The following is a 22149-nucleotide window of genomic DNA, read 5'->3' as shown; positions in this document are numbered from 1 at the left end:
GAATAACATAGCCTCTTTCCTTAGTTTGCTTGCAGTCTAGTAACTGGGTAGTGCTGGCTTGACACCTCCCAGAAAGCACCAGTGTCCCAAATGAACTTTCTTCACATGCGGATTCCTTTGGCAATCTGAGAGACGTCAGGATCCCCTACTTGGTTTCCTATATTGAAATCAAGCTCTGAGGGCCTAGATCCAGGAACCAGGGAAACAGAGAGGCAGTAGTCAAAATGGAGGTTAGAATCCATTGACAAAGGAATTTTTGAACAGTGAATGATTCCCTGAAACTCTTCCTCCTGACCTGATCTCAATCATCCCCTCCCTCTTTTCTTCCTCCCAAGTCTACCTTGAAACAGAATAGGTGACTAAAGACCTAGTGCAAATCCACATGGGGATACTGTGTTTTTTGGTAGATCTTAGTTGGAAAGAATCCCAATCAATGTTTGGCCCCCAGACTCTGCTGACTTTCATTGTTACTAAGTGAAGTATTATTCGGTATGCTGGAATTTAAAAAAATTAACATCTGTACCTAATGGGTGTATTTGTCCAGGCTATCTAGATCCAGCTAAGGAGTGTCTCTCAGGCCCAGTTGCCAGAACTAGTGTTTTCCATTGAAAAGTGACTGCTTTCTAGACTCAAAAATGATGGGAAAGTTATCTGTGCATTTTTTTTTTTTGCGGCACGCGGGCCTCTCACTGTTGTGGCCTCTCCCGCTGCGGAGCAACAGGCTCCGGACGCGCAGGCTCAGTGGCCGTGGCTCACGGACCCAGCCGCTCCACGGCATGTGGGATCTTCGCGGACCGGGGCACGAATCTGTGTCCCCTGCATCGGCAGGCGGACTCTCAACCACTGCGCCACCAAGGAAGCCCATCTGTGCATTCTTTATAACCATCTTCACATTAAGGCCACTCTGCCTCCGTCATGAGATCAGAGTTTGCTGCTTATACATCTGCTTTATTTTGAGCAGGTACTCTATCAAAACCTTCTTTGTGTCCCGAACACTTAAGAGCATGCCAGGCCCACAGTAAATGCTCATATGCATTAAATTGAAATGAAATATGTGTGGGGTCAGGAAGAGAAACCCTGTATCCCAGCCCCCTCTCATCTTTACAATCCCCTGTCCCCAAATTCAAGCAGATTGGGCCACTGTAATTAGCTGCACTCCATATTAATTGAGTTCAGCCCTGACAGCAGGGTGGTCATTACCCCCTACACTCCACCAGTCCTCTGGCCTTGTGTTGTGAGAAAGGTCTTTGGAGTCGTGCAGGTCAAGGTTCAAATCCTTATTTTACCACTATCCAATCACTTTATATCTGTGATCCCCTATTTCCAACACAAAATATCTACTGTGATTATTAATGAGATAACATACGTAAACCATCTAGTTTATAGTAGGTAGTCAGCAGAGGTCCATTCGTTATATTTAATCTTTTTAAAAACTCTTTGAAATTCCTGAGGAGATTGGGTCCCTAATAAGGACCTTTCATATTATGTCAACAGCTCAACCTTATTGGAGCAACCAAAAGTGTCATTCTTTAAAATTCAAATTCTAAATTCTTCAAATTCAAATCTGAGGCTTTCTCAATTGGTACTTTTAAAAAATAAGGAGCGATTCAAATTCACACCCTTGTGCATTGTTGGTGGATATGTAAAATGGTGTATCCACTATGAAAAACAATATGGCAGCTCCTCAAAGAAGTTAAAAATAGATTACCATATGATCCAACAATTCCACTTCTGAACATATAACCAATATAATTAAAAGCAGGATCTCAAAGAGATATTTGTACACCCATGTTCACAGCGGCATTATTCACAATAGCTAAGAAGTGTAAGCAACTCAAATGTCCATTGACAGATAAATGGATAAACAAAATGTGGTATATGCATACAGTAATTACTCAGCCTTTAAAAGGAAGGAAATTCTGACACACACTACAACATGGATGAACCCTGAGAACATTATTCTAAGTGAAATAAGCCAGTCACAAAAAGACAAAGACTGTATGATTCCATTTATATGAGTCATGCAGAGTGGTCAAATTCATAGAGGTGGAAAGTCGTTCTTTCTACTCTGGTGGTTGCCAGGGGCTGAGGGAGGGTGAAATGGGGTGTTTTTGTTTAATGAATATAAAGTTTCAGTTTTGAAAGATGAAAAAGTTCTAGAGACTGGCTGTACAGCAATACTTAACACTTCTGAACTGCACACTTAAAATTTGTTAAGATAGTAAAGTTTAAGTTATGAGTCAGTTACCACAATTTAAAACAATTTGAAGGGTGTTTCTTGGATGTTAGCATGAGGCAGTTAGTTGAGGAAAGAGCATTCAGGATGCAAGGGTTCATCTAAGCTACTGAGACTCTAAGTAATCCAAATTCTTCTAGCCCCTGAACTTCCAGTTCAGACTCATCTATCTAACTGCCTGCATGCATCTCCACTGGAATGCCTAACAGGCATCTCTAACTTAGACTCTGTCCCTCCCCATCTTTCTAATGTCAGGAAATGGTGCTACCACCCAACCAGTTGCTCAAACTCAAAATCAAGGACTCGTCCTTGACTTCCTCTAACTCCCTATCTGGTCCATTTTCAAGATTCCTTGTCTAAAGATACATTGTTCCCTCTTCCATTGCACTAGCCCAATCTGCCATTATCTCTCAACAAAGGCGGGCTAGAGCTCCTGCTTCCACACTTTCCTGCTTTTTGCCACACAGCAGTCTCTCCCATGTGCTTTTAAAAATGTAGGTCAGATCTTTTCACTTCCTCTGCTTAAACATTCAGAATAAAAGTTAAATCCATGCCATGGCCTAAAAGTCCCTTCATGGTCTAGCTCCTGCCTACTTCTCCGACCTCATCTTCCCCTTGCTCAGGGTCTCTACATCTGTAAAATGGCCACAACAGCAATCATCTCTGGTCCGGGGGCCTCACACAAATTACCTCACAGAGTCCTTGCTACAACTCAACAAGGTACTTGTTGCTAACCCTAAGATCATCATGAGACAAGCGAAAGTGCATGAGGCTAGTGAACAGTAAGTGATCAACAAATGTGAGTCCCTTTCTTCCCTTTTATCACAGTGGCGAGAGAGAAACCCTACAGCCCAGACAGGTCTACACTGGTCAGGGATGGAACTGGAGCCAGAGCCAGCTGTCCTGTGTCCTCTCCCTTAGTCCATTAGCCTAACCACTTGCCCGTAGAGGGCGCCGGAGCCCAGAAGGGTGAGCCCTCGCTCTCCCGTGGGACCCGTGGGTTGCTGAAAGAGTTAAGATGCCTCTTCCCAAATCCTGGCCCTCCCCATCCCTGCATCTGCCCTTGTGGGTTTAATGAGAAATCCAGGCGCTTCGTAAGAGACTGTACAAATAACTTCGAGGGCGCCACTAACTCATTCAGCAGAAAGAGACCCTGAGCTGCCAATGCTTTAGGGCAGATGAGTGGAAAGAAGGTGGTTTTTATAGAGTCAGGCGGACAGCAGGATTTTGCGCGGTTGAGTGTGAGCTCCGCCCCTGCAGCAGAGCCGAAAAAGCCAGGATCCGGGCTCCTCAACCCCTCTCTTCACAACATTTGATTAGGAATGTGGGGGCGGGCCCTGGCCTGGCACAGACACACACACTCTCAGTAGACACCCTCACTCCTCTCCCTCTCACACGCTCTCCAACCAAGGAGGCCAGACAGAGAGACGTGGTCATTCTCTGAAAGGTTCAACTCGAGGTAAGTCAGTCATTTTACTTCAGGTTTTGTCCCTGGTAGTTCCACAAAGGGACAACAGCAAAGAGGCTGGGGAGCAGGGCAAGGGCCGGGCGGAAGGAGTCATTCGTCCTTCTCCCATCTGGGCTGTGTCCCAGGATGCTGGAGCCGGGAAAGGGGAGTAGAAGGAAGGGTTTCCAACATGCTACCTTTGTCCTACAGTTTCTTTCTGTTGTTGGGGGACATCCAATTCTCAGGCATGAAAAAGTGAAGGGCCAGGTATCTAGCATAGCCAGCTCTGCCCCACTACTGCTCAGAAAGCCCACCATCCTAGCCCTGTGTCCCTGCAGTCTCTCTTCAGAAGGGTTGTGGTAACTAAATTCTGTTATGAGAGCGGAGAGGGAGTTTTGTGTAGTGTGTGTGTGCGTACGTGTGCATGCACACGCGTGCTTGTGTGTTGCTGGGGTGAAAGGGAAAGAATACACAGAAATATTGAGACTTGACCAGGTCCAAGGAGCTGTGAAATGGGGATCCAATTCAGGTTAGGGAATAGCTCTGGCTTGACCTCCTGGACTCTGACAGAAGGGAGAAATGGTTCTCTAGAATGGAGAAATGAAAGAACGGCAGTAACTCCTGAGTAAGCTCCCCCCAACTCAGAGAGTGCCAGTCCTAGAAACTCTCCACCTTACAAAGCTCTGAGCACAGGAGGGTCTCTATCATTGGGGTTGGGTGGGTGAGGATTTAAGAGTATAAACCCTGGAGCAACATTGCTAAGAGATGGGGGTAGGGTAAAGAGAGGAATAAGGTACCACCAAACCCTTTTAGCCGTCATGACTCCAAAGGAGACTCAAGTGGGCAGGATGCACAGCCCTGGAAGGCTGGGTCTCGAAGAGGAAGATGGCTCTTGTCTGCCACGGTGCCTAGTCTGGAAGGAGAAATGGAGACAGAGGCTCACTGTGCCAGCCTCCAGACAGCCACTGTGATCCTGCAGCAGCCCAGAGCTGAGCATGGAAAAATGTGCTACTGGTAATGGGCCATTCCGTCCGTCCTCCCCTGGCCAGTGCCAAGGCCCAGCCAGCATGCCCAGGCAGTGGGTGGCTGGGTTGGCCCCTCAGAAACACTGTGGGCTCTTTGTCTGAGGCTGCCTGAGGATGAGCCCGGGGCCTCGCCTCTGCGACCCAGGGGCCTCGCCTCTGCAACCCAGAGGCTAATGGAATAAAGTGGGCCTAAGGGAATTGCTTTCAGGGGACAGAGAGGTCTGACAGAGACGGTGGCCAGAAGGTGACTAGATTGTCACTATTAGGGTCCTTCTCATCGGTTCATTGGATTTGATGTTGGCTTTTAGACTCCTTTCTTTCTCCTGTCCACGGGTGCCAACCCCAGCCAAGGGCCAATAGCAATGTGAATGGTATATGTGCCTATTCCCAGACCAAGAAAGGTTCTAAGGTCTTCTGTCCAAGGGTGACAATCACCCCTCTGGAAGGGACCCATTGCTCACAGGGGTTATGCAGTGCTTTGGCTATAGGTATTCAGAGTAAGACATCCAGACTGATATGCCACCCCATGACCCCTCATCTTCCACTCCTTCAGCTTCCCTCTCAGGTGACACCAAACCCACACTTCTCTCTAAACCTACCCTGCTCTCATCTCGCTAGCATAACAAGCTCGAAGGCAATGGGCTGCCAGGAAATGTGGGGGCCTAGATATGGAGACTGGTAATCCAGAGGTGGCTTGGGATGGGAGAGAAGGATGCCAGAATCCCATTCTAAAGGCATGTTCCCTTGGGCATACTCAAGAGGCTTCCATTCCTGTTCCATTGTTTGATGTTCCTCATTCATTCTCTTGGTCCCATTTGGCTCTTGCATAATGTCCATGGTGGAGCGGGAGAAGTAGTAACACTTTACTGGACAAGTGCAGGAAGACTTGCATGCACTCAGTACCCACTCTAGAAGACAAGTGCCACACCTGGGTGGCAGTGGGCCCAGTCTGGAGGGAATCTGTAACTGTTACATGAAGACCCTGTGCCGGCCAAGTTGCATGTGTAGCCACAGACTGCCAACCAGAGAGTTTCCTCCCCAGCAGACTGTTACAGGTGCTGGTACCACGAGCCCAGGCCTTGTGGTGGCTGCAGGGGGACCACAGCACTCCCCACAGACTCAAAACAGAAACCCTCTGCCTTCCCAAGTAGTTCAGATCTTCCCCTTTGAGATCTCAAGCCACTTCTGGCTGTTTCCCAGAGATATGGAAAGAGCCAGAGGGCTTTTTCCTTGGACTCTTGGGAAACATTATGTCCTGGGGAGTCCAAACTGGATGTGAATTCAGGCCTAAAGAGCACCCACCACCACTACCACTCCCATGGGAATTGCTGTGGCCTTTCTAGCTCCCCCAACAGTACCTTCAGGTTGCTAGAGGTTCCTATGGGCCTGCCCTCCAAAACAAATGCAGCACCTCCATTCAAGCTCCTTTTAATCTCAAAGGCTATGTTTCTGCGACTCTATGACCAGAGGAAAATGCACCTAGCTCCCCGCAGACAGCCACGTTTCTGCTGGACCAAGTGTGCAGGGGCGGCACTGGGAGGAGGCCCAGAGGAAGTGAGAGCAAGGCTACTGCTCACAGCTGTTTGCTGCTGAAGTCAGGTCTGCATAGCTCAAAGACTAAGGCTCACCTGCTCTGCCTCCCTGCCTCCCTAGAGTCTCACTCACGCCTGCTTACTCTGTTCTCTCTCCCTTCTTGCAGAGAGACAACATGCAGTGGGCTTCCCTCCTGCTGCTGGCAGGGCTCTGCTCCCTTTCCCGGGCCCAATATGAGGAAGACTCCCACTGGTGGTTCCACTACCTCCGCAGCAACCAGCAGTCCACCTACTACGACCCCTATGACCCTTACCCTTATGAGCCCTATGACCCTTACCCCTATGGGGGAGAGGAAGGTCCAGCCTATGCCTACGGCTCTCCACCCCCACCAGAGCCCCGCGACTGCCCCCAGGAGTGCGACTGCCCCCCCAACTTCCCCACAGCCATGTACTGTGACAACCGCAACCTCAAGTACCTACCCTTCGTCCCCTCCCGCATGAAATACGTCTACTTCCAGAACAATCAGATCTCTTCCATCCAGGAGGGCGTTTTCGACAATGCCACTGGGCTGCTCTGGATTGCTCTCCATGGCAACCAGATCACCAGTGATAAGGTGGGCAAGAAGGTCTTCTCCAAGCTGAGGCACCTGGAGAGGCTGTACATGGACCACAACAACCTGACCCGGATGCCTGGCCCACTGCCTCGATCCCTGAGGGAGCTCCATCTCGAGCACAACCAGATCTCGAGGGTCCCCAACAACGCGCTGGAGGGGCTGGAGAACCTCACGGCCTTGTACCTCCAACACAACGAGATCCAGGAAGTGGGCAGTTCGGTGAAAGGCCTCCGGTCACTGATCTTGCTGGACCTGAGTTACAACCACCTTCGGAAGGTGCCTGATGGACTGCCCTCAGCCCTTGAGCAGCTGTACCTAGAGCACAACAATGTCTACTCAGTCCCCGACAGCTACTTCCGGGGGTCGCCCAAGCTGCTGTATGTGCGGCTGTCCCACAACAGTCTCACCAACAGTGGCCTGGCCTCTAACACCTTCAATTCCAGCAGCCTCCTTGAGCTCGATCTCTCCTACAACCAGCTGCAGAAGATCCCCCCAGTGAACACCAACCTGGAGAACCTTTACCTCCAAGGCAATAGGATCAATGGTGAGACTTTCGCAAAGGGGAGTGGGGAGGGCTGTCTGCTGCATTGGAAAGACCCAATTCTGAGTGCTGGGGGCAATACAGAAGAAATAGAAGTAGGGGAACCAAAGAGTACCAATGAAGTAAGCTGAAAACCCTGCCATATCCCTGTACAAAATGGTATATAGTGGCATACTCTTATACTACACAGCAGTGCTAGGAAAAGTCAGTGGGAGAGTGGGTTGGTACGGAAGAAGACTTCCCAGAAGAGGTAAGTCTCAATCTAGGTCTTGAGAGATAAGTGGGCATGGGCTGGAGGAACACAGGACTGGGCCCTTCTGAGAAATGCAATTGCCACAAACAAAGGGACCAGTCATTTAACAGGCCACCTGGAGGGGGCAGCCAGGAAATTCCTGTGTCTAAGAGGTAGGGGTCATGTGTTAAGCAGTGAGAGAGGAGTTGGGAGAGGTTGGGGAGGTGGCAGTTCATAGACAGGGGGGTTTAAGTTGAACTTCTACGGTCCGTCTCAGGAGGAAAGTGTGCTGTTAAGAAACCGTGGTATCTGCACTTTCTCACTGACCCGGAAGAGGATGAGCTCTCTGTTTCCACCTGATCTACTCATGCCTCGACAGCCTGGTCTTGTGTCTGGATGTTTATTTGCTTTTTAAACATAACAACTGGTGGACAAGAATTTGTAGCCTCTCAGAGCTGAATGCGGCACTTGCTCTGGCTGGTTCTCCCTGGAGTACAAGGAGCCCCTGGTGGCAGGGCAGAGGCCCCCTAGGGTAACATGAGCCTGACCACCGCCAAACCCTGGGGTGGTGGACAAGGACAAGGGCTTCTTGTTTTCCAAGCTCTTCCCAGAAAAGGCCTAAAGTGCTGCCTCTCTGTGTCCAAGAACTAAAATCTTCATTTCAGATTGGATTATCTAGTTGATTTTCAGCTCCCTCTCAGGATCTTGTGTTCACAATGTGCTTACATTACCCCAGGGCCTCTGATATCTTAATCCAGCTGGAAGGTACAGAGCCAGATTTTAACCTCTCTTCCTCTGCAGCAAAGTACCCCTCTCCCTGGGGAATGAAGGACTCATTAATGACCATTGGCAAAGGGCTCTGAAGTAGAGCCTGCTGAGAGCAAACAGCACCATCAAAGCATGGATAGGGACTGAGTCTACAACCTCTCCCATCAATACTTTCTCTCCCTGTGCTCAGGGAACAGATCAGTCGTTTGGCAAGATGTTAACGAGCTAGACAGCCCTCTGAGTGAGAGAGGCACCAGTCCCAGAGGTTGACTGTGAGGTGGGCAAGGTGAAGAGGTCCCTGGTTCTCTAGTTGGAAGTGCAAGACACCATCATGTATAGGGCAAACTGTTTTGTATTTAAAGTCTCTCTTTCTTTGGGGGGTGGGGGTGTGGGGGTGCGGGTCTTCCTATTCCCAAGGCAGGGTTCTCTGGTCTCCAAGATGTTGCATGCTGCAAAGGGTTTGACATTTGCTTGTAGCTGTTCATCATCCCACCCAGAAGTCACCACTACTTATCTGCCACCCATTCTAAATACAGAAGGATCGTCACAACAGAAACGTCATATTGTATACAGTGCTTTATCAGAGTTTGACCCTGAAAATGTGACAGCAAAGAGCAGCTGTCACGGGAGAGAAGCCGTTAGTTATTGCCTGACTGTACAATCAGAAAACTTGGGGTGAGGAAGTCTCCATTGCAGCATCTTGTCACCCTGTCTTCTTGCAGAACCACATCTGCCGCTCAAATACAAGGTGGTTCACCCCTTCCAAAAGCTCTGCTAAAGATAAAATCACTTTAGTCGAGTGTCTCAAGGTCTTGCAAGAAATTTCTCCCTTAAGTCAAACCTAAAAATGTCCAGTGCCTACCCCAAATCCCTTCTTGTGCAATTTAAGCCAAAGCCCCTTTGTCTGGATATCTCCCTTTTAGTCTTCTTTTGGCAAAATAACACCAACTCCTTATTTTTCTTAATTAGTGGATGAATACATGTAAAGTGCTTGGTTCGCCTGGCACATTATTGAAAAAGCAATACACAGTAACTATATTATAAGCTTTTCTTCTATTGCCACTTTGAAATTGCCAGGTACAGTTTTGTTCTGTTTTATTTTTTTCATCGCAAAGTTGGGGAAACTGAGACACTGAGAAGGAAAGGCAATCTCTTTAGGTCACCCAGATCTTGTAGCATAGCCTCTACCATCAACAGCAAAGGACTGAAAGCCAGGCTTCTCTAGCTGAGAATGGAAGGAGTATCTCTCTGATTCAGACCAACAGCAGGAAAGACAGTTCTCCAGGCTCAGGCCCTCGCCTGGGCCAATGTGAAGGAGGTCTCCCTGCACAGCTGGTCAGGGACCCAGAGCAGGGGTGGGTGGTGAAGGTGGGATATTGAAGCAACCCTCTGAGAGGGGAGCTAAAAGGACAGGAGCTGAAGGGTGTGCAGTGGAATTAGGCCCGGCCCTCTCCCTCCCCCTTCCTTCTTCCATTAGCATCTCCCTCAGTTTTTCCAGCCTGGCAAGAGCAGGAAACACAGCTCAGAATGTTATCCAGCAGCTCTGAGATCCAGGGGGCAGGGCAGGTGTACCAGGAGGAATTTGGAAAGACTTTTGTCAGAATTTAATCCGGGATGGAAAGTGTCCTCCGGAGTCTCCAAGCAGAAGCCCCGTCCTATTCATGAGCTTAGGGAAGATAAACAGGGGGCTCACGGTGCTCAACCTGTGGATAGAATCTACACATGCTGTGTGCTGAGCAGCCCCTCAGTGCTCAACAGTTGGGATCCAGGACTTTAGCAGGCAGTCTGAAGGCCCCAGGATGGTGTAGAGAATCTATGGTGGAACCTCTAAGTGCAGTCTGCCGACAGGGTTGGAGGTGATATTTAAGCTGGGCCACTTTACTTCTCCCCAGCCCAACTCACTCCACCTGTTCCACACAGACACCATAGACCTGGCCCCTGGCCTTGGCTCTGCCCCCAACCTGTCCACCTGGAGGCCACTTGATCTATTCCCTGGGACCAGAAAGGAAACATCCAAAAGCATTCCAGGTCTCCACCCCCACCCCGCACCAAGTGCTCTCCAAAGAAGGGTATTTCCTGTTCTCATTATTCTTTGGGGCTGGGTTTTCTATCTTACATTCGCAGTACAAGTTAACTGGCTGCAGCCTCAGCCCATCTCCTCTCTGTCAGTCTTGACAGAGACTGAAAAGAATTGCTAGCGCTAATTTAAAAAACAATTTCTTCATCTATCTAAGCTCTCCATACTGTCTTCCTTGCAACCTTCACGTTCATACCCATAATCTCTCCATCCACAATGCCCTCGAAGGTCACCTCTAGGAAGAGAGTTAGGAAAGCCTTCCTCCCATTCCTCCTGCCCTGCTCCAGGCTGACACACAGCTCCTGACCACTGTGGCAAGCAGAGGAATGCCTCTGGTTGAGGCAAAAGCAAGCCCAGCTCTGGGTCTGCCTAAGTGTTACAGCCTACGGAGACCCGACAGGTAACCTCACCCAAAGCCCCTTTGACATGAGCCACCTTCCTGATGCTCTCACACATCGTGTTGAAGGCAGCCTCTAGGGGCTTCAGCAGCTTCTCAGTGGTGACTCTGGCTGTCCTTGCTGGAGTTTTAGCTGAGTTCTTGGTTTTTATCCTTCAAGTTCCTGACGCAGCAGGCTAGAGACAGAGGTGGCTGATCTGTCCAAGAGGACAACCAGAGGGAGAACAAGGTGAATGGTAGCAGAAGGATTTGTATTTAAATCAAACAGAACTACTGTATCAATTAGGACTGCATGGTTTGGAGGGAAAATCTTCAAAAAAGGGTACTTCTTTTGAGATTACAAAAAAGGAGGGTAAACCGTATCATATTAAATGTGGGATGCAAGAGAGTTATTTATTGGACTTTTGAGCTCCATAGCAGCCCTGTTTATCTATCAGTTTCCATCTCCTTAGACCTCAGGGCCTTGCTCACTCCTTTGGCCTTACTCAGAATGTACACGGACAACGCCCTCAAAGCTCTGCACTCAGAGACACTTGTCTCTCAGTCTAGATTTTCTCTCTTTAATTTTCTGCCACTTGCTCTATCTGCAAAGTGTTAGGAAATAGTCCAGATTTAAGTCCCTGCATTTCCCCAGTCTTCCTTCTTAAAGCAATTCGGAAACACCCTCCTCTCCAAAAGCAATCAAAGCTGCTAGGGTTCGTCTTTGACTGCCTTCTGCTGCCACCTGCTGCCTAAAGATGGAAAAAGATCAAGGCCTGGCTGGAAGGACATTCCAGGGTCTACAGAGAGGGATGAGTATGAGGTGGAGCTATGCAGGCAGAGACCCCACTCTGTCTCTGGTTCTGCCCACTAATTGGTGCAAGTATGACTCCGATCCTGGAAAGTGCCTGCCCCACCCAGCCGAGTTCCACCTCTCACATTAGAAGCTTCACAGAGGAGGTCTGGCCTCACTGCGGACCCAGGTCCCTGATCTGGGCTTCTCCGACCCACCCCCACCCCTCTTGTTCCCACAGAGTTCTCCATCAGCAGCTTCTGCACCGTGGTGGACGTCATGAATTTCTCCAAGCTGCAGGTGCTGCGCCTGGACGGGAACGAGATCAAGCGCAGCGCCATGCCGCCCGACGCACCCCTCTGCCTGCGCGTCGCCAGCCTCATCGAGATCTGAGTGGCCCACGCACTGGGCGCGGGGCCAGAGCCCCCGTGCCCCTCTGCATTTGGCTTGATGGTTTGGTTTGGCTTTTGCTGTAAGGTCTGGGACAGACCATGTGACAGAAGTCCATGGGCTCCCTCTACAGTTTTCTACCCTGTAGGCAAGTTCAGGTGGAATCAGGGGACAGGCAGCCTTCTTCTGAGGGACATGAAACTCTCCTTTCCAGGACAGAAGTGGTGGCAGACTTCTTCAGGGACTTCTGTCCCTGAAGTCCCAACCCCAGAAATCTCATTACCCGTTCTTCACAACGATCTGGTGCCGTGAACCCTAAAATTTGCTTGAGCAATAGTACATAACCTTACTTTTGAAACCATCACTGATTCTGTCTGTGAGCAGCGCTTGACAGCTCTGCCATGTGCTGGGCTAGGTGTGCAGTTACTCTGGGCTCCCACTCGCTGCTTCTCAGTATATACCTCTTTGGCCAACTGCCTCCTCTTAAGTCCACCTCATCCACTCAACATGGCCCCACAGACACGTCTTCTCTGCCTTGGGCAGAGGCAGGAGACGCCAAGGCATGTGCTCATCTGCCCAGTGCCTGTGCAGAGAACTCACACTCGCATCTGAGGTTGGAAGGACACCAAGAGTCACCTCTACACCAGAGGTCACCAGTATGATGACCATGTTCTTGGCTTGATGTGGGAGGAGAAAAGCAACCTCAGGCTTAGCTAAATGTATAGGGCTAGATTTTAACAGCTAAGCAATTCTTTGAAGGTGGATCAGACTTCAGAAGAGGAAAGGCCATGGACTCAGCTGGAGACTAGTTTGGGCTTGACTGAAAAAAAAAAAAAAAGAGGAAAGGCCAGATTCTGCTTATCGTCAGCATCCATAATGGAGGCAAACACACCTCGAATTGGCTGAATTGAGGAAGCAGCTGCAGTAGTTTCATGCTTAGCCAGCACTCTCTGCATTCCCAGCAGCTCCCTACTTGGGTCTTTATCTTCAAAGGCAGAGTCCATGCGGTTCTCAAAGCATGAGAGAGGTAATTTGTCCTCTCCTCTTATGCAAGCAGAAAGGTCTATATCCTGATGGGAGAGACAGACTCCAACCAGCCCAGGATTTGCCAAAGGAGGAGGCTGTGGTATTAATTGTTTTCTCCTAAGGCCACAGTTAATAGTACCAGCTCTGGCTGGAGACGCTCATTGGGTCAGTGAAGCCCAGGCCCGGCAGCCAAATCTTGCCTGTACTGAGCACAAAACCCTCTGCTTTCACATCTCTGAGCTACACTCTCATTACTGAAGATGGCTGTTGCTTTATAGCTTGGGTGGAGAGCAATTAGTTCTTCCCATTTCTGAAAGGAGTGTTGTCTGGGGACCTAACCCTCCTGCTCTTTGGGGTACCATTGGGATGGAGCCATCCAGGCAGCCATGGCCAGGGACTGCTTGAGGACAGCTAGCCCTAATCTGCTCCTTGCCCAGATGCCACTGTGTCCCTGATACAGTGTATGCTTTGAAGCCGTTTTCCTGAAAAGGGAAGGGGGGGATACTTGGACTGCTTCTTGGCTCCAGACCTTGAAATCCACAAAAGCCAAACCAGCTCATTTCAACAAAGGAGCTCTGAGGTGAGGGGCAAGGCTGCCCCTTGCCCCAGGGCTCTTCAGAAAGTATCTGCATGTGAACACCATCATGCCTCTATAAAGGATCCTTATCACAGGAAAAGCATGAGTGGTGGCTAACCCAACCAATAAAGTTATTTTACAATTGCATCTGCAAGAATGGAGTCAATTAAGGCAGACACAGAAGGGTTACTTTAAGAGGGGGGGGGTCACATAAGCCTCAGACTGGAGGAGCCCACTTTCTCATCTATTCTGCTTGGGTAGATATAGCTAAGAGGTTTTTAAAAAGTCACCTGTATAAAATCTCTAGTTAGCAAACTCTGTGCTCTGGAAGTTCTTCTTTAAGTCTAACTTCAATCTCACTAGCTCCATATTTCCTTCCATTTGGTCCCCAAGAGATAAAGAAAAAAATTATTTTTTTCAATCATTCTATCATTTTTCTCCTTCAACCATCCTCCCTTGTTTACCCAGTAATTATGGCGCTGGTGGGTCCAGAGTATTGTTGTCTTAACCGCGCCTGCCCTCTAGTGGCAACTATGTAGAACTGAGGGCAGTCAAGTACTGCAAAGCCAAGTTGGGCCTGGAAGAGGAAAATAAGCATTCAAGTAGCCCATCTGCTCTTTCATTCAACTTCTCAATGCACATTTCTTTTTTCTTTTTTTAAAGAAGATGTTGGGGGTAGGAGTTAATTAATTAATTAATTAATTTTTGCTGTGTTGGGTCTTCGTTTCTGTGCGAGGGCTTTCTCTAGTTGTGGCAAGTGGGGGCCACTCTTCATCGCAGTGCGCGGGCCTCTCACTATCACAGCCTCTCTTGTTGCGCAGCACAGGCTCCAGACGCACAGGCTCCGTATTTGTGGCTCACGGGCCCAGTTGCTCCACGGCATCTGGGATCTTCCCAGACCAGGGCTCGAACCCGTGTCCCCTGCATTAGCAGGCAGACTCTCAATCACTGCGCCACCAGGGAAGCCCTCAATGCACGTTTCTTGAAAGCCTTTAAGAGCTAGGCTTGTGCTTTTAGGACAATTCACTATTTTCTAATAGAGAAATAACCACAACTGATATTTACTGAGCTGAATATATTATTTACTGAAGATATTCACTAATATATTCTGTGAAATTCTGTTTCTAAATCCAGTGCTTCTCAAGGGGGTAGCAGGGGTGGATTATCCATCAGGCTCTGATGGATAAAAGTTGTCTCTTTTCCTTTAAGCTACCGTTTGATCAGTACTTATGTGTTAGGTGTTTTATTTATATGGCTTCATTAGCATTCCTAAACATTCTATGCCATTGGTACTATTATTTTCACTATTTTATATAGATGGAGAGACTGAGGCACAAAGAGGCTGAGGTCACCCAGGAAGAAAGCATCGAGGCCAGGATCTGACCCCAGGCCATCTCTCTCCCCAGCCTGCCAGTTTTGCTATACTGTTTCTACTGTGCTAGCCTGAAGATCTCTGTGTTACTGGTGTATGCAGAACTGCTAGGAGTGTGGGGGATGCTTGGTGGTAGATGGGGTCTCACAAGGGGGGGGAGGCCATCCGACTTTATTTTTTGTGGACCTAAATCCATTCTGCTAGCATTCACAGTCCCTTTATGAATTTTCCAATTAAAATTCACTCTTCATCAATAAATATTTACCACAAGCCCTTGGTCAGGCACTGGGGATACTGCAGACAATAAAGGCAAGCCTTCCTTGCCATTGGGGGATTTATAATCTGGTGCAGTGACAAGCAGTGAACTAAAGAGTCACCCCAAGGACCACATAGTTACAAACTGAGAAAGGGCTGTGAAGGAGATGAGGATGGGTCTACATGAGGATTATCAAGGAGCCTGACCTAGTCTGGAGGAACAGGGGCAGATAATCAGATATGGAGGGAGAGTGTACTTACCTAGATGAAGAGATGGGAGGAGAGTCCAGCAGAGATAACAGCATGTATAGACCTCCTAATGCAGGAGGAAGCTTCCTGGACACTGAAAGACAGCAAAAATGGCTGGGGGCACAGTGGCAAGGAGCAACGAGGCTGGAGCTGTAGGCAGGGGTAAAACCAACTACTGCCTTTATTCTCTTATTTCAGACACAAGTACCAAAAAACTTTACCAACATTCCAAAGCCCCGGCTCAATCTCACAGTTCTGTCTTCCAGCAACTAACGGGCAGATCTCACTTCGCACCATCAGAGCCTTTTCTGAAACTTTTAAAGGTGGCAATCCATGCCCACTTTCTCCCATTCGGCTCTGATCAGTACCGAGCCCCAATGGACACTTAACCAATAATCAAAGCAACAGAAGGTATGGTGTAACCAGGGAGTCTTGACATTTGTGGACCCCTTTGGCAGCCTGCCAAAGCCTATGGACCTCTTCTCAAAATGTTTTTGAAGGTATAAAATAAAATCCATTGGATTCCAAAGGAAACCAATGAAGTACAGTTATCAAAATGTATAAATATTTTAGATCATATATATATAAATATTTATTAATGTCATAAATAATGAGATCCAGCAACAAGTCTAAATACAGTCATTTCGAAGTGCTAATGAGCATGAATGTATGTATTTTCAATAACTGTAATGTGATATGAAAATATCTGTAATTTCAGTTGGTGACAAAGCTTCAGGCTGCTAATATTGCAGCGACTTGTTACCTTCATAATTGAAGGGAATGCTAAATTTCACTTAGCAGTGTGAAAAATGAAGATTCAGTGTTTTCTCATCCAAGTTCTGGGACCCTCCCTAAATTAAGCCACGAAAAGACAGGCAGAAAGGCAGATCATAGAGGAAAGGCAAGAAGAGAAGGCAAATCATGGTCTTGTCTCTCTATGAGCACAGCTCAATCATTCAACAAATTTTTTCTGTACGCAAAATCCTGAGCCAGATAATGTCAATAGTTGGTGCATTTAGTGTATGAAAGAATGAATGTAAAGGTCTCCAGGTACTTGCTGTGGAATTTGGTGGAGACAAAAATAACTAACTTGCATTACATCCACAGGGGAAGTAGAGAGTTGTTTGTGTCTTTAAACTTTACAGAGTAGCACTTTCTGTATTACTCTGCTTCTTTCAGTGAACATTGTGTGTTCAAGATTTATCCATATTGATTCTTGTGGTTCCAGTTCATTCATTCTAACCATTGTCTGAAAACACCTAAATTTATTTCTCTATTCTCCTTTTGAGGGACATTTAGATTATTTTCAATACTGTAATGTTAGAAACAAATGATGCAGTGAACATCCTTTTATCTGTCTCTTTGAGATTGCATTTGAGAGTCTCTCTAGCGTTTACATCAGGATTTCTTAACAGTGCGCTACTGGCCTTTGGCTCTGGATAATTCTTTGTGGGGCAAGGGGAGGGGGGACAGAGTGGACTGCCTGTAGGATGTTTAGCAGCATCCCTGACCTCTATCCACGAGATGCCATTAGCATCTGTCCCCTCCCCAGTCCAACTCAAAAATATCTCCAAATTTGCCAAATGTTCCCTGGGGGGTCAAAACCACCACCAGTTAAAAACTACTGGTATTTATGCCCAGGAGGGAACTGCTAAGTCGTGAAATATGAACAATTTACCTCTACTAGATTCTGTCAAACTGCTCTCCAAAGGGGTTGTACGAATGTGCACTCACACCAGTTGTACCTGGGCCTCCATTTCCCCACATCCCCATGACGCCAAATACTGCTTCAGACTTTAGTAATTTGGACAGTCTGATGGATGAGACTTGGTATTGATATTTATTTTAATTTGCATGCTCATCTTTTTCTTTTCAAAGATGATAGCAATTACACTGATCTATTCCTTCTTAGAAGCTATGCTGAGCCTTTGTTGACAGTCTCCAAAAAGGAAAGGAGCTAAATCTGCTGGCCCAGCACAGAGAACCTGGAGCTGGAATCTGCCTGCTGAGCATGCCGCAGCAGAACTGGTCCTCAACCCCATCCCAGACTAGCTCCCTCCACCAAGAAGGCTGGGGGGAGCCCCAAATGGGACACAGCCCTCTGTGCTGTGGGGAAGTGTGAGCAACTTGCATCTTTTCTAGTCTACCTGGCCATGGGAGCAAATACAGAGATTAGAAGAGGTAGGGAGGTGGTCTCTCTTGCCGGGTACAGGGGGCTGGGAATAACAGCATCCTCAGTGTCCCACCCAAAGCCCACCCCAAAGGAGCTGCTGTAGCTACAATGGCTGTGATGGCGTTTGTAAGCAGTGGCAGTGGGCAGGTGCAGATGAGAAAGCATCAGCAACAGGTAACTACATGAACAGTAAGTGAAGGGCAGCATCAAAGGTGAGCATCTCCCCAACCTCAGGTCACAAGGCACCAGGCCATGACTCATGAGCATTGGCGAAGGCAGCAGTGAGGATGGTCTGTAAGACCCCACACCCCACCAAGGATAGAAAGAGAGAGGTAAGAGGCAAGCAGCTGTGCTAGCTGCAGTAAGGCACGTCCACCTATTGGCTCCATTGTCACACCACCAGATCATCCTTTACTTGTAAGTCAGAAGAGGATATGTGGGGGATCCACAGTCAATACGACACATCATTTCATGTGTTAGTTGAGCAACCTGGTTAGACTGTAAATTCTTTAAAGGTAGAGAGCGTGTCATATGATCCCTCCATATACCTCACAACAGTTAGCACAAAGCTGGGTTCATAAGTTTTTAATAACAACTGTTGGATCATATTTCTGGGAGCCAAATGGAAATAGTAGCATAAAATGAATTTAATAGCCTGTTGCACACACCCACACCCACACCCACACAAACACACCCCTTCTAATTTCCAAAAAAATATGAAGTGCTTTCAACAGTATGACCCCAGTTATTTTCCCAAAATATCTATAAAGTAAGGAGCCAGGTCTGATTCACCCACTTTACAGATAGGGTAATTGAGACCTAACACTTTTTATTGACTTGTCCCTAATGGCATATACTCAACACTGAAACCCAGGTCTGCTGGCTTCCCACTGAAATACACCCCAGTGCTGGGTGCCCCTTGCATCCTCCCTGTCCCCGGCATCTGGCACCACTGAGGTGCCCCAGGCACATCATTGCTTTTGTTCTTAATAATGCAAAACATCAACAAAGGCCACTTCTGACATCAACAGGGTACAGCAGGTGATAGAACATGGCAGGATGACCACTAGGGGTCTGGGAGCACTGAACTGCCAGCCTCTGTGTTCACTGAAGAAAATCTATGGACCAGTGTGTAGCATTCGGGGGAGAGGCAGAGACTGCAGAAAAGATGAGTCTCTGAGCAACAAGAAAGGACTTCAGTGGAGAGTTTTGGGAAAAACTTAACAATCACACCTTGGTGTTAATGTAAGTATATGGAGAGGTCAGGTAAGACACTCCATGAGTCCGTGAAAAAAAAGGAGACTGTTAAATCCTGTTAAAAATGGGATTACTGTAAATCCTCAGACACTGCTGTTCTAAAATTTTTGAGAGGGAGGAATTTGAAGAAAAGTCCTTGACTCTGAGCTTCCACTGCCAGGGGCACAGGTTTGATTCCTCGTTGGGGAATCCCTCATGCTGAATACGGCGAAAAAAAAAAAAACCTTAAGAAAAGTCCTTGAGGAAAAATGAATCCTATCTTGCCAACATCTCTCCCTTCGTAAAATCTGAGCTAAAACAGGACCCATGTGAAGGCTGGGAGCTGTGAGACTGTGCTAAGTTTTATTCTGAGTCCTAAATTGTTTTACTGATAGTAATTTTAAATGTCCCTAGAATCTAGTTGTTAGCCCTAGCACCTAAACCAAGAATGGGGGGCTGAGATTAACTGTGGGGAAGTAATACTCATTCCTTCTTTATTAATATCTAAAATAATATCATTTATTAGGCATTATGTGTCAGGCATTTTGTCATAATAATGCTAGGAGGTAGGTGCTATTATCATTAGCATTTTTCATTGGTAAAAACTGAGGTTCAGAGAGGTGAAGTATCTGCTCAAGGTCACACAGCCAGTAGCAGTGGCAGAGCTGGAATTGTACCCTGTCACGGTCTCTAGAGTCTTAATCTTGATGCTACCGTGCTAGGTTCTTTGAATATGTATGTGTGTATGTTTGTGTGCATTGAGGTGGGGGAACAAAGTTATTCAAAATGCTTTCTCTTACAAAGCTTACAATGTATGTCCTCAGAAATGTATACTGTACTAAGTCTAGGAGGTTGGTGCCAATAGGTACAGTGTAATAAAGCGGATGATTAAGTTGGTTTTAGAGGATGGGTGACTGGTAACACGGCCCTAGGAGGGCGTGAGCACACACAGATGTACAAAAAGAAAACGAAGAGGGCCCGAGTAACAAACTTGGGAAAATAAACGCCCAAATACAGAGGGACTTTGGAGAGAGGACAGAGGAGGTTTCAGAAACCCGGAACCTCCAAAATTGCTCAAGAAAGGCTGCACCAGCCCTGCAGTCGGTCAGGCTGTGAGGAAGGCCTGAGAAATGGAGGAAAGACCTAAGCTTTAGGGACCCGAGACGCTCTAGCAGCAGGTGGCGGGAGGGAGGGGGTCCCGTCACAGAGGCCGCCACTTCTCGGCCCCTCCCCCGCCTGCCCTTTCCTGGTGAAAGGCCCGATTCTCCGCTACCTACCCGCGTAGCACCTCCACTCCGAAAACGCGTAGTGTCCCGCCTCCCCCCCCCCCCCCCCATTTTTAACTCCTCTCTGCCAAACCTCGACATCAAGGAGAGCTTTGACTGGTCCGCTGTGCCCCACGGCCAGCCAATCAGCAGCTTGTTACCAAGGTGGGGGCTTCCCAGAGGGGGCGGAGGCTGCGGCACTACCCAGTTGCCAAACTAGGAAAACGAACTAGCTAGCGCGTTTGGTCGCGTTTCAAGGTCCCAGACAGCTTCTCCGTAGGGACTGAGGGACGTGGATGATTGGCCTGGGGCTCCTCCCTCTGCCCACATCCGGGAGGGAGGGAGCCAAACACCTGCCTGCCCTCACGCCCCCAGCCTCTCCGTAGCACCACCCTTGCGGTGCACGTCTGAGTGCGGGCGGCCCGCGCGGGATCATCCTCGGCTGTCCCCGACTGAAAGCCGTCGCCGTTGCCTCCCAGGCGTGTTGAGGACGGGAGAACTGCCTCGCTGGAAGGTGCAGAAAACAAGCCCACCTCACACGTTTGAGGCCGGCCAGACTGAGAAGTGAAGACAGGCTGAGATGCTGTATTGCACTGTGTGCCCCACAGTGACCAAGTGACCAGTTCATTCCACATGACCTTGTGGCCTGGGCGGGGCTAGAGTAGGGAAAGCCCCAAGAAGCAGAAGAATCAAATCTCAAGTCCCTTAACCCTTTTGAATTGGTCATCCCATCAGTAAAACAGGGCTAACAGTAATGCCTAAACTGCCACAAAGCAAGGGGCTGGACCAGAGGGTTTCAGAGCCCCAGGTCCTGGAGCTGTTGGCTCGCCCTGGTGAAGGTGGAAGAGGGATGCAGGTGGGAAAGGGGGGCTACCCGAACAGGACTACTATTTTTGGAACAGCAAAGACCACATTTCCAACCGTAGCTCATTACAAATGGGAGAGAGGATGGAGGCAAATCGACACCCTTACCAAATTCCCCTTTGGCCTTGTACCCAATTCCCAAATTCCCTGTTTCTCTCAGTTTCCATTGTGTAGCCTATATAAATGCCTCCTGATCTGGTAATGGTAATGACAATAATATTTAATAACATTTATTGTGTCCTTACAAAGAGCCAGACACTCTTCTAAGTGCTTCACCTATATTAATCCCCTCAAGAATACTGAGTGGGAGCAATTTTTTATCCTCATTTTAAAGATGAGAAAATTGAGGCATTGAACAATTAAATAACTTACCTGTGGTCGCAGAGCTTGTACATGGCAGAGCTGAATTCAAATTGAATCTGACTAGTATGTTTCTACCTAGGGACCTAGGCCCCTGTGCTCTCGGGGGCACAGACTGCCTTTCGAAGCACCCTGTGCCCCCAAGAGCAGGACCTCCAATTATTTGCTTTCTCATTATTTCCACAGACTCAGTGTACGGTCTCATCTTATAAAATGAAACTAGATAAAATGGTGAATTTTATGTTGCAGAAGTTTTACCACAAGTAGAAAGAAAGAAAAGAAGGAAAGAAAGAAAGAAAGAAAGAAAGAAAGAAAGAAAGAAAGAAAGAAAGAAAGAAAGAAAGAAAGAAAGAAAGAAAGAAAGAAAGAAAGAAAGAAAGAAAGAAAGAAAGAAAGAAAGGAAAGAAAGAAAGAAAGAAAAAGAAAGAAAGAAAGAAAGAAAGAAGAAAGAAAGAAAGAGGAAGGGAGGGAGTGAGGGAGGGAGGAAGAGAAAATCCTCCTATCCGTCTGCCCAGTTCAGGTCACCATTGAACCAACCTGGAACATCCCTAAATGCCAGAAGAGAAGGGGTAATCCCCTAAACTTAACAGTTTTGTTGTGTGTTTCCAAAATGGTTCCCTCTCAGGGCAGATACGAATTTAAAAGTTGGGGAGTGGTGGGCAGGAGTACAGAAAGGAGAAGCCGAGAGCCTGCTCACAGCTGGTGTAGGCAAAGACTATCCACAGGGCATGCTTGGGTCTA

The 22149-nt window shown here is 47.9% G+C and overlaps 1 protein-coding gene and 2 long non-coding RNA genes across 6 annotated transcripts; 2 read left to right on the top strand and 1 right to left on the bottom strand.

Annotated features, from left to right (window-relative positions):
• Positions 1 to 3557: 3557 nt before the first annotated feature.
• On the top strand, positions 3558 to 13781 carry FMOD (fibromodulin). The gene is made up of 3 exons (XM_004325632.4): positions 3558 to 3695; positions 6408 to 7398; positions 11883 to 13781. Exons 2-3 carry the CDS (start codon positions 6417 to 6419, stop codon positions 12032 to 12034), a joined length of 1134 nt encoding a protein of 377 aa, XP_004325680.1. The 5' UTR covers positions 3558 to 3695; positions 6408 to 6416; the 3' UTR covers positions 12035 to 13781.
• LOC109547184 (uncharacterized) lies at positions 7391 to 21054 on the bottom strand. 4 transcript variants are annotated; one of them, XR_012330591.1, is made up of 5 exons: positions 20279 to 21054; positions 15523 to 15604; positions 14099 to 14211; positions 10883 to 11066; positions 7391 to 9169 (listed from the first exon to the last, which is right to left on the bottom strand). It is a non-coding gene; the product is annotated as an uncharacterized lncRNA (long non-coding RNA). The 4 variants fall into 4 exon arrangements; XR_012330589.1 differs by lacking the exon at positions 20279 to 21054 and adding an exon at positions 20197 to 20235; XR_012330594.1 differs by lacking the exon at positions 14099 to 14211 and having other exon boundaries at positions 20279 to 21051.
• On the top strand, positions 17898 to 21703 carry LOC141278237 (uncharacterized). The gene is made up of 3 exons (XR_012330588.1): positions 17898 to 18015; positions 18715 to 18928; positions 21595 to 21703. It is a non-coding gene; the product is annotated as an uncharacterized lncRNA (long non-coding RNA).
• The last annotated feature ends 446 nt before the right edge of the window (positions 21704 to 22149 follow it).

The sequence above is a fragment of the Tursiops truncatus genome, chromosome 1 (genome assembly GCF_011762595.2).
Source record: "Tursiops truncatus isolate mTurTru1 chromosome 1, mTurTru1.mat.Y, whole genome shotgun sequence".
NCBI classification, from domain to species: Eukaryota; Metazoa; Chordata; class Mammalia; order Artiodactyla; family Delphinidae; genus Tursiops; species Tursiops truncatus.
Note: the sequence above shows the minus strand (reverse complement) of the source record. Positions and strands in the feature narration are given on the sequence as shown.